This window comes from Neophocaena asiaeorientalis, unplaced genomic scaffold (genome assembly GCF_003031525.2).
Source record: "Neophocaena asiaeorientalis asiaeorientalis breed wild unplaced genomic scaffold, Neophocaena_asiaeorientalis_V1.1 scaffold134, whole genome shotgun sequence".
NCBI classification, from domain to species: Eukaryota; Metazoa; Chordata; class Mammalia; order Artiodactyla; family Phocoenidae; genus Neophocaena; species Neophocaena asiaeorientalis.
The window spans coordinates 3,351,773-3,365,543 of record NW_020185339.1 but is presented as its reverse complement, the minus strand read 5'-3'; the positions used below and the strand labels follow the sequence as shown (position 1 = coordinate 3,365,543).

Here is a 13,771-nt window from a genome sequence, read left to right as displayed (position 1 = left end):
GTCTCAGTTTAAATATCACCCTCTCAATAAAGCATTTGCCCACTACTCTAGGTAAAGCATTTGTAGGTCTCTCTCTTCCAAGTCTTCATAACTCTCTATTTCATTCTCTTGCTTCATTTCTTCATATGATGTGTATAATTTCTTAAAAATAGTTTTACTAAATTTCATTCTATTTCCTCATTGAAATATAAGTTCCATGAGGATAGGCACCATGTCTGTCTTGATCTTTTCTGTATTTGAGTATTGGCTCAGTTCCTGGCATTTATGCATATGTAAAAATATTTATTGAATGAATAGAAAAAAATGATAAATTAGGTAAATTTCCCAGTGTACATTCTGGCCTATATCAAAGCTAAATCTGCAGCCATGGTTAATTGGCATTATTTCCTAAAAGCTTAAGCTTATTAAAATGGTTTATATATATATATATATATATATATATATATATATATATATGTGTGTGTTTTAGGTAGATGATATACTTACAAAGAAACGACATAATACAAGAAAACTGGTTTCTCTAACTGTAAATTAGAGATGTCTTCATCTATACAGCAATTTAATAACTATTTGAGCTTCTAATATTGCATGGGAGTAGGTAGGATACAAAATTGTATAAGATATAATCTGTACCCTCTAGGCAAGAAACACAATATGAGTATTATATTGAAGCTATAAAGAACATCTGTTATTGGAGATTATCTAAATCTTTCAATCACACTCTTTACATTTGGTAAATTTCTCACAATGTTAATCCCACCTTCTCAACATAGAGTGCAAAAAACTACAATTCTCAGTGTTTGGTGCCACAGAGGTTCTATTAATTACACACATGCAAGAAATGAGCGGTATAAATAAGTTATAAGCCATATAAATAAGTTGGTGAAGGTATCTAGTATGCTCAGTGGGAGGTGGAATCATGATTTTGCACAGAAAAGGAGAAAAAATCTGTTTACCAGCTTTGCAGTGAAGTTCTAAACTTTTTGCCTGAAAGGTTAGGCTACAGACTGTTTTGGGTAAGAATTTCTTAATTACTGTTAAAAATCACTGTCGTCTACTTAAACTAGCTAGAGAGTGAATTCTGTTATATGCAAGTAAGAATGCTATGACAGTACATCAGGTCATACTGACTGCTACCTTTCATTGTAACAGTCATCTGCCATACCCTGGTCATTGTTCCTTGAATGTCTTAGCAACTAGATTATTGTCATTTTTCCAGTGTTACCCCGGTTGTAATTCTTGGTGATTTTTATAACTCATTTAAATATATGAGTGATAACTCATTTAAATATATGAGTGATAACTCATTTAAATATATGAATTAAAGATGCTGATTTCTCCAGCATATTGGCATCTAAATTTCTAGACTTTGTGTACTCCAATGGTCTCAATTTCCCCCCTATTTCAGTAACTCACAATTATGGTTTCATGATAGATTCTACTGTTATCAATAAATGTGACTAATTTCAGTTTTTATTATACAACTCACAAATCATTAGTTTAGTTCAGTTATTTAAATGCTCAAACTCTAAAAATACTTGCACCTTCAATCTCTTTATCGTAGGAATTTATTACTACTTCTCACCATACTCTTGCCTTCACTTTCTTCTTACCCATCTTAAAATTTATAGTTCAGTCTTTAAAATCAATCTTTTCCATGTTCCTACAACTTCCAGAATCTAACCACTTGCCACTGAACCCACTTGCCACCTGGGCCCAATACCCATTATCTCCCACAAATTATTATAGTAGCTTCTTAACTGGTCCTCCTGCTTTCATCCTTCCATCAGGTTATTCTCAAAACACTATTTAAGTTAAAATGGAAGCCAGGTCATTCATACCTCTGCTCAAATCCTCATGGTCTTCTCATCTGGCTCAAGTAAAAGCCAAAGTCCTTAAAAGTACCAAAGGGATCTCAATTCTCTGAACTCATCTCCTATTCTTCTTGCTCACTCCAGTCTAGCTGATTTGGTTTCCTTGTAGTGTTGTTTTTTTTTGTTTTAACATTATCAGACATCCATGCTATTACATCAGGGCCTTTGTGCTTGCTGTTTTTTTCTGCCTAAAGCACTCTCTTTCAGACATATGCATGCCCATCTCATTCCACTGTCTCTTTCGTGGTTTTTGTCAAATCTCACCTTTCAACAAGGCTTTCCCTAGTCACCCTCTGTACGAAATATCTCCTTTCCAGTTTGTTTTTCCCCCTTGGCATTTGTCTATATCTAATTCACTATTTACTTTATACACTTATCTTGTTTAAGTCTGTCTCCCAAAACATAATGTAAGGCCCATGAGGAAATGAAGTGTTTTTATTTACTTTTTTCCTATTTTGTCCATTGCTGTATCTCTCAGTGCCTAGAAGATTGGCATAGTAGATGCTTATAAATTTTTGGTTGAATGAATAAATGAACCCTGATTAAAACAGTAGTTTTTAACAGCTATGGCTATAAGTAACAACTCTTCAGACAAATGGGAATATGGGATATCTGACCCAGACAGATTTGACAAAGTAATAAGTAGATTAACGTCAAAAAAGGGGCATTGTCTCCCGTGGTTCATGGATAGCTGCTGAAATGACCACCTGAGTTATCCTGAAATGGGCTGTCTCTGACAGTAAAGCTTTGATGGACTGAGTCATATGTACAAAAGACCATTTTGAAGGGCAGGAAGAATATAAGGACAATGAGGTGAGCTGGGTGCTTTGCGTTGCATTGAAGAGTTTAAAGAAAGAAAATGACAAGCATAAGGTTTTAAATTTTAGGTCAAGGCTCAGAGAACTCAACAGTTGCTATGGCTGCTCATAACAGCCTCTTATTGAGGTCCCAAGACATAACGGAAAAAAGAAAAAGAGCCTGATCTAGGAGAGGTCATTGAACTACAATGTATGATGAATCCAGAGCCTTGCCAGGTGTCTTATTTGGAAATGTTGGCACTACTATGAAAATAAAAAGGTACCACCAAGAATTAGAGAAAGGAAATTTAGAAAGTTTCAGATGAATCTGATTTACCTTATCCACCAAATTCCAATGGGTCGCCCTGCTTCACTGATAAGTGTCATCTTATTTGTCTTGACAACCATGTATGACTCAATCATTAAGTAGGTGCCTGGCAAAACATAGCCTATGTTCCCCCCTCTTGAATCTGGTTGGGCCTGTGACTCTTTTGATCAACCTGTGTTGTATGGTGACGGTGACAATTTGTGACTTTTGAGTCTAGGTCCTAAGAGGCAATGCAGTTTCCATCTAGTTCACTGGAGTACTTGTTCTTAGGTCCCAGAGCCACCACACAAAAACTCACTACTCTGAGACCACTGTGCCACAGAGGTCATATGGAGGTTCTCAGATATAAAGTCCCAGTTAAATGTGTCTGTCCTTCAGTCACTCCAGCCCAGGTGCTAGACACAAGAGCAAAGGAGTTACCTCACAAGTAGATCTTTCAGCCTCCAGATATTTGAGTCACCACCTGAAAATCATATGCTAAAGCTGGTCCATACTATCTTGTGAGAGAGGATAATTTTCAGAAATCTTGTGAGCTGGTAGTTAAGCACAGTTATTGTTGAAGCTTAAATTATGTAAACTTATGATTTAATAAAATGTTTTTAAAAGATAGTGAATGCTCAAAATATATCACTTCCTAATTATCTTACTATATTATACTATTACTCATGCCTATAGGGTTGTTTACTTCAATGGTATTTGATAGTAGAAAATATTATATAATGGTTCACTACTGTGCATCTTTTCCCAACTCTGCATTGAGTGACATGTTGGAAGTTTGAAAACAGCCACCGTGGGAGTATTAACACCACAGAAATTAACAAACAGTATATATCAGTGCTTTTTGCTTTTTCTGATAGAAATAAATCATTTACCAGTCACTAGCCATCAAGTCATCCCAGCTGAGAGCCCAAACCTTATGGAGCAGAGAAGGGCTGTCACCACTATGTCCTTTCTGAATCCCTGACCCACAGAACTGTGTGTATAGTAAAATATTGTTTGTGCCGTTAAATTTGGGGGTAGTTTATTATAAAGCAATAGATAATCAGAAAATCTTCCCTAAAGGGACCTGTGACCATGTAGCATGGTAACAGCTAAGGAAAATAGAATACAAAACTGTTTTGGCTATTAGCTCTAAACTAGGACTATATCTTTGGTACACACTGATATAAACGTGTTCAATAATCTGGTAGACAAAATGATTCATCCTCTGGGTATTGACTTATTTCTTTGGCCACCACAGCATTTGCTCAATGGGCATAAAATAGTGACCATGGTTTCTGGGATAGAAGTTATTCATTGACCTGACAAAATGGGCCTCTCATCATTAAGGTTGATAGGGTTACCACCCCAGCTGAATAGCCAATTTACTTGCTGTAGCCATCAACCTTGAAGTCCTGACATGGTGCAATATACCTAGAAACAAACTACTCATCTTGAATCAAGCAGATTACATCAAATCCCTTCCATCAGGGAGGCAGCTGTCTTTTGCTACTATAATAAAAACTTTTTCTGGATATGGATTTGCCTTATCTAATGGCTCTGCCTCTACCAGCAACACCATCTTATTAGAATTTTGCTTAAAATCCTGTTATCATACACAATATTACTTCTGCCCAAAAAAACTCATCTTACAGTGAAAGGGCTAATGTAATTGACTGATGCTCCCAGCCCTGGTTTCACCATGCTATCACACGTTCAGAAGCAGATGATCCTAAAGAATGGTTAAGTGACCCAAGGAAGAATCTATTTTAATTTAAATTGAGAGGTAACACATTGATAGGTTGGGATGCTATCACCCTGGAATTAGTATACACTCAGAATTAGTGATGGAAGTCAGGTTCAGTTTCTCTCAGTTTCAGACCTGATATATATGGGTATAGACCCAGGTCCAGGAATCAAGGTTTAGAATTGGAATTTATATTTGCCAATAGGACCTTGTAACCAGTTGGAGAAAATAGGATCTTTCTATTTTTATTGTATCATACACATAGTATATATTATTTTCCCATTTTCTTGTTATATTTTTACCCTTTTACTCTATTTGATATTGGTTATATTGATTCTGATGAACATTTAAAGTAGTCCATAGGTTACAGAATATTAAGATAAGATTGTGATTTAATGAGAGTTAAGACTGTACACACTGAAGAAACCCATGAAGCTGGATGCAGTTAACTAGAGGTTATGAACCTTCTTTTTTGATAAAGGGTGATTTTATTTTTGTTTAAGAAGTCTATTTGTATTGTTGGGTAGATACATATCAGTATTGCTGCTATTTAGAATTTTAATATGAAAAAAGGGTATGATTAAATCTGGGTGGTAGTGCAGACTGCCATTTCAGGTTGCCCCCAAATCTTTTGAATATACCCTCCATGTTTGCTAGGTCTCCACATTCTGAATGCCATCTTCCCACAGTAGGATTCAAGGAACACTTCTCAGGCATGTTTACCACCAGGTGGCAGACATGTGACTTAAGAGCCGGCCAACCAGAGCTCCCTGCACAGGACAGATTCTGAGGGGATCCAGATGAGGAAACATTCTGGGCATGGGGCATCGATTTTGCTGGCACAGGTATTAGCAGACGCTGCATGTTTCTGGGACTTGGGGTGTAAAATAAACTTACAAAGCTAAGAAACATGGTCCTAGAAATTGTACCTGAAAGTTCAGTTTAGAGATTTCTTATATGCTTTAATTAATGCCTTCTTGATTAAAATAGCAAACTGTGTTGTTTTGTGCAATTAGGAACTCTCATCCATATAACAATAAAACCAACTGTGTTTTTATTCATATAAAACAGACTCCTTAAGGGCTTAAAAATTTATTCTGAATACTTCTCGATGCCTAGGAAAATATTCTATATAATATATGCTTAGTACTTGTTGAATTGAACTAATAATGAACGTACATTATGTATATTGGAGAATGTGGGCAAAAATGTCCTAACCTAGCATGTTTCTATAGCTTTAAACTTCAAGTGAAAATAAAAATAAAAAGGAACTTACCTAAGATGCCACTAACATTCTACTACTTTGTACACCTTCGCTGGGAGCCAAACTTTAATCGAATGTTTCATAAATCTTGCAGAAGGCACTCTCTTTGGTACACTCAAAGGACTGCAGGGACCATGTGAGTGGCCATTCATCTATGTTGGAATTCACTTTAAATGACCACAGCCTATATATGTATACACACAAACATATAATATTGTATATGCATATACACATACTGCCTCACTGGGAATTTTTAAGCTAAATTTCTAAAACTATAAATCTTTCCATTAGATATGAATTCAACATAACCTTGTGTGCAATTATTTTCAATCACATACAGCTTTCAAGTAGAAATGCATTCTGCCCTGTAAATTAATTTGGCCTCTGTAATATGGTCACATAACACAATACTAACATCTGAAAATGAAAACCTTCAAATTGATTGCTTTCATGATCAGTCCACTCAGCATCCTTTACTCTCAAGTACGGTTTAGATAACCTATGTGTCTTCTTATGTATGTGTTTGAGTCCCACATTGAAATAGCTGTTGGGAGGGTATATGTCCTATCTTATTCACTCTTGTATCAGTCATATCTTGTTGTAGCACTTTCATAAATAAATATACATGAATCCATACATGCACGCACATATCTTCACCTGCTTTCAACTACTAGGGTCTTCCTTTCTCAACTGGATTGTATGTTCTACTCATCGAGGAAATAAGTTTGGAGGGACTTTGTTAACTTGTATAAACAGGTTTGTCAAGAACGGGAAGCTTTTCTTTATTAATGGCAGGTGTCTGATTGTATTTGAACATTTATTTAACATAATTATTCTGGCTCAAAACAAAAAGGCATAGTAAGGAATGTTTCAAATTCAGTCTTTCATTTGAACTAAAGATAACTGTCTTTTTTTTAGTTTATAACCTATGAGATGAAATTACAGTGTAATGATTCATAACTGACATTAAGACTAACTCTTGAAACCCTAACTTCTCTTTCAAAGTCATACAATAGTTGCATTATGAAACACTGTTAATAATATAAACCATCCTTTGAGATCTTCAGGCACAAAAACAGTTGAAACAACAAAACAACAATGAAACAACAACAAAACTTTTCTACTCTGATGTTAAGAAATAATTATATTAATATTTCTAGTTTTCCTTTACTTTTTAATTAATTCAGGTAATTCTGCCAAAACATAAGTTTTAGTAGTCAATTTGAGGATGTTGAAATAATGGCAGGAATGCTGTTTTCTGTAAGTTTAACTTGCCTAGGTATGGTCAGAGAAGTTTTAGGAATAATAAAATTTGTTTCATCATTTTTTCTACATTTTTGGTAGTGTGGAAACGTTAAACAATAAAGCTTGGTTGAATGTTTCTGTAAATACCCACTACAATTTATGAAGTTTTTATTTTTGTATAATCATGAATAACATTAGGATGATTTTATTTGAATGTTCTCAATCTAATAGGGCATTATGGAGGAAGAAAGAAGGTGGTCTGATTTTCAGCCCTGGGTATTTTTGGGGTGGTGGGGGAGAAGTTATTATATAATCAATATTTTGCACAAGGAAGGTTTCATAAATCTATTTTCCTTGACATAATGAACAACAAAAATCCTCCACATCATTGCTTTAGGAAAGGTAGAAAAATGTTTTCCAGCTTGATTCATGTTTTCAAAGTAGTTATGATTCACGTTTAAAAATCAATGGCTTCATTTTCTATTACCCTAATGGAACTTAATATTTGTACTTCTCTCACTTTGATTCCTGAATGGGTATTTCAAGTACAGCTTGCCTTGCTTTCTTTGTTACCCCAAATTCCTTTACAGATGCAATAACGACAGGTAGTTCCAAGCTTCATGGGGTGTAATGTGATGAAAACTGTGAGGATGCTGTTGCCAAACCTCCCAGTCTCTGGAATTAGTCACAATCAAGAAGGCATAACGCACTCCATACTACCGTGGTCTACTCTTAGGCAATGTTTCCCCTAAACTGTAGTAAATCTTTGAGTTTCTTCATGCATCTAACTTGAGTAATTGTGCTGATGGCCTCATGACTAAGGGCACAGGCTCTGGAGTTAGTTTGTCTTAGCTTTCAAATCCCTTCCCTGCTATTTACTAACTGTGTGATTTCTGGTAAGTGATCTGCCCTTTTCTGAGCTCAGTTGCCTCATCTGTAAAAAGGGGATAATTATAATATTTCCCTCATAGGGCTGTAGAAAGGATTAAAGGGCTGTATAAAGGAGAAATACATACATGGCTAATAAAAGAGTTTCTGTTGCATTTTAAATAAGATTAGTTGGAAGTCTACTGAGAAGTTTGCATTTCCCTCCATTTTTAGCTTCCTGTTCCTGCTTTTACATTTGGCTATGTTGAGTTACACTAGGGAATGTTGCCTAAAGCATTAAAATAGAAAATAGTGAAATAGGGCAGAATAAATCTCATGGCAGAAATACATTTTAAATTTGTATGGAAAAAGTATAATTTAAAAATCAAGGGTGGGAAAAATATATAGAGGGAGAAAGAAACAGAAAAAAATAATCTGACACCTGATAACACGATCTAAATTGCTCTTGTTATGTCCTATAAGAGGCAGTCCATGTGATTGGCTCATCAAAGTCTCAATGAAAACCAATTCCTTACGTACATACCCTGTGAATTCTCTTTACCATAAAGTAAGACCCTGAAAAATAAGAAACTGAGTTTGATCATATAACTATTATGCATGCAATGGTATCTCTCATTCCATGGGCACAAGCTCATTCCAGGGGCACAAGCTGACTGTTTGTGGAGCTGTCATTTTTATATTACTCTCTAAAACCAAGCATGCAATGAATATACAGTTAACTGTAACTTACCTTCTCAGCATGAATCTGCCATAGCTCTAACACTTAAAATATTTTCACCTACTTCACATTGAGATTGAACTATAATCACACCAAAGTGGTTTTTCTCTACATTCTTTTACTAGAGAAACTTCTCTTATTTATGGGTAATATGGCGATTTATATATTTTATGAAATTTAATGAATTTTTCTTCTGAACTAGAAAATATAGCATCTTTAATGTTACATGGCATGTTATGAGATTAAACAAATACATGGGTTTCCAAGAACAGAATATTGTAAATTCCATCAGGTTCATAAAATCACAATATCAGAACTGGAAGTCTCCTTAATGATCTTCTAAAATAGAAAAGGTATGCCTCTTTTAATTAGGAGAGTCCTGTTCCAGTGGTTTTATGTTTTTAACACCTTTTAAAAAATTGTTATTTTTCTGGGGTGAGGTGAGGATGAATGTTAGGTCATTCCCTCATAGCACCCCAAAGTCAAAACTCATGCTCCCCTCTCAAACCCATTGCCCTCCCCCATCACCCACCACCAGCTTCTGAAGTATCATTGCCCACCTATTCCAATGCAACAGTTTGAAACTCACTACTGAAATACAACCCTTCTTTTTAAAGTCGAATAAAGCAAAGACCAGAAGAAATACTAACATTTTTTAAGGCAACATAATGATTTAGTAGCCGAGACTGTAATTTAGGTTTCCTGTCTTCCTGTTTTGACTTTTGTAGTACAGTAAATTCTTCTTTAATTTAAGTAACAGACCATGAGTTGGCGTCTGCTTAAAGTCTTGCTCAAGTTTTTAAAGGCTTATATTTCTATGAGTATACTAGAGATAAGGCACTGAGCTATACATGGAATTAATTCCAAGCAGAGGCAGTTTTATACTTACTCTTGTATTGTTTCTTTCAGCTTTAAGTTCAGAAATTTCTTCTTCCTTTTCTAGAAGTTGTTCTCTGCAGGCATTTAATTCTTTTGTCAGTGCAGCAAATTCCTGAAAGAGGAATAAAAAATTTTGAAGACATATTCCAGATTAAAAAAATGTATTCCAGCAGGAAGAAAAAAAAATCAAAATATAAACTTTTGAGTGTAGAGAATAGAAAACATGGCCTAGATGACTATACATTGCTGTTATTTATATGTACATTGCTGTTATTAAATTAACTTGGGTCCAACTTTAAAAAAATGCTAGTACACGGTACTTAACAAATACATATTATAATACGCTGCTCAGATGAGTGTATAAAATATATTTCAAAATGTATCAGATACATCATATTGAATTTAACAGTAGTATGATAGCATATTGATAATATAGAATAATTTAAATTTGGCTAATTTTGTGAACAACTCCAAAGATCTCATACTCTCGTTCCAGATAGCAATGTTTAGACTGAGCATACTACATCATAAGAAAAAACCAACAACCACCACCAACAATCAAAAAAAAAAATCTTAAATATACTATTTAGAGATTAAGAAGTTTACTTATTTAATAGGAGGAAGAAAGAGAATGCACTTGTATCTTACAAAATAATAAACGTATCTAAGAGTTGATAACATTATCTAAGATTCTCTTATTAATTTATGCATTTAGACACAATAAAGTTTGCTTAAAAAGAAGGGTAAGACACTTAATTCAACTATTCCGTTACTCCAACTTACAAACAAATATTTTTAAATAATTTTGGAAAATAGTAAATAGTAAAAGATCCATATTAACATTAAATTCTTTTTTTTTTTTTTTTTTTTTTTGCGGTACGCGGGCCTCTCACCGCTGTGGCCTCTCCCGCTGCGGAGCACAGGCTCCGGACGCGCAGGCTCAGCGGCCATGGCTCACGGGCCCAGCCGCTCCGCGGCATGTGGGATCTTCCCCGACCGGGGCACGAACCCGTGTCCCCTGCATCGGCAGGCGGACTCTCAACCACTGCGCCACCAGGGAAGCCCAACATTAAATTCTTTACAGTGATTCTCAGTAATAAAATTGATGCTTGTCAAATGCATGTAAGTATTTGGGAAAATTTGGCACCAGGCTGGGAAAGCACTGTCAGAAGATCAAAAAGAAAAGCAAAATGAGGAGACAGGTTTGGTTAACCTAATCTCCACAAAGGCAAATTTAGCAAAAAGTAAATGAATATGATGATTATGCAAAGCTGGGAAAGGTTTAGGGTTGATATTTTTGTTTGCTTCAAACCACTTATTGTGCTAAGTTTCTCTGAGTGGCTTCAAACCAAGTGGGTACTTCAAAGACCTCAGAGTAGACTTAGTGTAGAATCAAGATGAAAGAGTTCATTGTTACATTTGGCTGGCATTACAGATAAAAGTTTTCTCCTCTGATTGGTGCCTGCTTAAATGTTGATATTCTCTGAGTATATTATTTAAGTGGAGAATGGAAATAAGCAACAAGTAGAAAACAATAAACACTTCCATAAAAAAATTTTCTTCATATAAATGGCATAGTTTTGATGGAGAAAAGAAGAAAGTAACAAAGATTCTGCATTGTATATTATTAACATATATATTTAAAATTAATCCTATACTCATGAATATTATAAGGCAAAATATTAATCAAATCTGTACATTTAACATCATACCATTTTTAAACAAAACATGTATCTGGTTTATCTTTCTAGAGATTTAGCTTGCTATCTACAGAAAGAAAAAAAGATCAGAAGGAAATATTTCAGAATATTAACATTACATATTTCCAGGTGGTAAAATTATCAGTGAATTTTGTTTTTAGCTTTCTGCTACGTATTTGTCATCAAAACTTTCTATAATAGAGAAAAATGCTTTTATGCTTAGTGAAAAAAGGAAATATAAATCTGTAAGTGCACTGAAACAATCATGTGTTCATAACCAACGACAGAAATTAGTCAAGATATTATTGGTGACAGATGACTTTGCATTTTTAATTCACTATCATGGCATTGATTCTGAGCAAACTATTTAGTGACTCCATATATTAAGATTAGTCTTACATTTATTAACTTTCTAGCAAATTTCAGGCACTATCTTCACATTCATTATTTCATCTTGCTCTCTAAATAAATAGTGAGGGAGTCTCATTCCCATTTTATGGCTGAGGAAACCGACTTATCAAGATATAAGTTGAAGTTCATGAAGCTCACAACCCACAGAGAGTGAATTATGCTGTGAATACTGTTCTCCAGACTGTGTGTCCAGTGCTTCTGCACTATACCATTTTGACCTGTTTATCAGGTTTTTTTAAATTTTATACAGCAGGTTCTTATTAGTTCTCCATTTCATACATATTAGTGTATATATGTCAATCCCAATCTCCCAAATCATCTCACCACCAACCCCCCTGCCCCCGCCAGCCACTTTCCCCTCTTGGTGTCCATACGTTTGTTCTCTACATCCGTGTCTCTATTTCTGCCTTGCAAACTGGTTCATCTGTACTATTTTTCTAGATTCCACATATATGCATTAATATATAATATTTGTTTTTCTCTTTCTGACTTACTTCACTCTGTATGACAGTCTCTAGGTCCATGCATGTCTCTACAAATGACCCAACTTTGTTCCTTTTTATGGCTGAGTAATATTCCATTGTATATATGTACCACATCTTCTTTATCCATTCGTCTGTCGATGGGCATTTAGGTTGCTTCCATGCCCTGGCTATTGTAAACGATGCTGCAATGAACACCGTGGGTGCCTGTGTTTTTTTGAATTATGGTTTTTTCTGGGTATATGCCCAGTAGTGGGATTGCTGGGTCATATGGTAATTCTATTTTTAGTTTTTTAAGGAAACTCCATACTGTTCTCCATAGTGGCTGTATCAATTTACATTCCCACCAACAGTGCAAGAGGGTTCCCTTTACTCCATACCCTCTCCAGCATTTATTCTTTGCAGATTTTCTGATGATGCCCATTCTACCTGGTGTGAGGTGATACCTCATTGTAGTTTTGATTTGCATTTATCTAATAATTAGTGATGCTGAGCAGCTTTTCATGTGCTTCTTGGCCATCAGTATGTATTCTTTGGAGAAATGTCTATTTAGTTCTTCTGCCCATTTTTGGATTGGGTTGTTTGTTTGTTAAATATTGAGCTGCATGAGCTGTTTATATATTTTGGAGATTAATCCTTTCTCTGTTGATTCATTTGCAAATATTTTCTCCCATTCTGAAGGTTGTCTTTTTGTCTTGTTTATGGTTTCCTTTGCTGTGCAAAAGCTTTTAAGTTTCATTAGGTCCCATTTGTTTATTTTTGTTTTTATTTCCATTACTCTAGGAGGTGGATCAAAAAAGATCTTGCTGTGATTTATGTCAAAGAGTGCTCTGCCTATATTTTCCACTAAGAGTTTTATAGTGTCCAGTCTTAGATTTAGGTCTCTAATCCATTTTGAGTTTATTTACATGTATTTCATTCTTTTACATGTAGCTGTCCAGTTTTCCCAGCACCACTTATTGAAGAGACTGTCTTTTCTCCATTGTATATCCTTGCCTCCTTTCTCACAGATTAGTTGACCATAGGTGCGTGAGTTTATCTCTGGGCTTTCTATCCTTTTCCATTGATCTATATTTCTGTTTTTGTGTCAGTACCCTATTGTCTTGATTACTGTAGCTTTGTAGTTATACCTTTCTAAGAATTTGTCCATTTCTTCCAGGTTGTCCATTTTATTGGCATAGAGTTGCTTGTAGTAGTGTCTTAGAATGCTTTGTATTTCTGCAGTGTCTGTTGTAACTTCTCCTTTTTCATTTCTAATTGTATTGATATGAGTCCTTTCCCTGTTTTTCTTGATGAGTCTGGCTAATGGTTTATCAATTTTGTTTATCTTCTCTAGAACCAGCTTTTAGATTTATTGGTCTTTGCTAATGTTTTCTTTGTTTCTATTTCATTTATTTCTGCTCCGATCTTTATGATTTCTTTTGTTCTACTAACTTTGGGTTTTGTTTGTTCTTCTTTC

General features: G+C 35.0%; 1 protein-coding gene across 7 annotated transcripts in view; it reads right to left on the bottom strand.

Annotated features, from left to right (window-relative positions):
• Nucleotides 1-13,771, bottom strand: part of PPFIA2 (PPFI scaffold protein A2) — a 458,549-nt gene that overhangs the window by 181,294 nt on the left and 263,484 nt on the right. For all 7 annotated transcript variants that reach the window (XM_024736436.1, XM_024736429.1, XM_024736430.1 and 4 more), the window contains one exon: nt 9,730-9,831. In XM_024736436.1, coding sequence (XP_024592204.1) covers nt 9,730-9,831 — 102 coding nt within the window. The remainder of the gene's footprint in view (nt 1-9,729; nt 9,832-13,771) is intronic.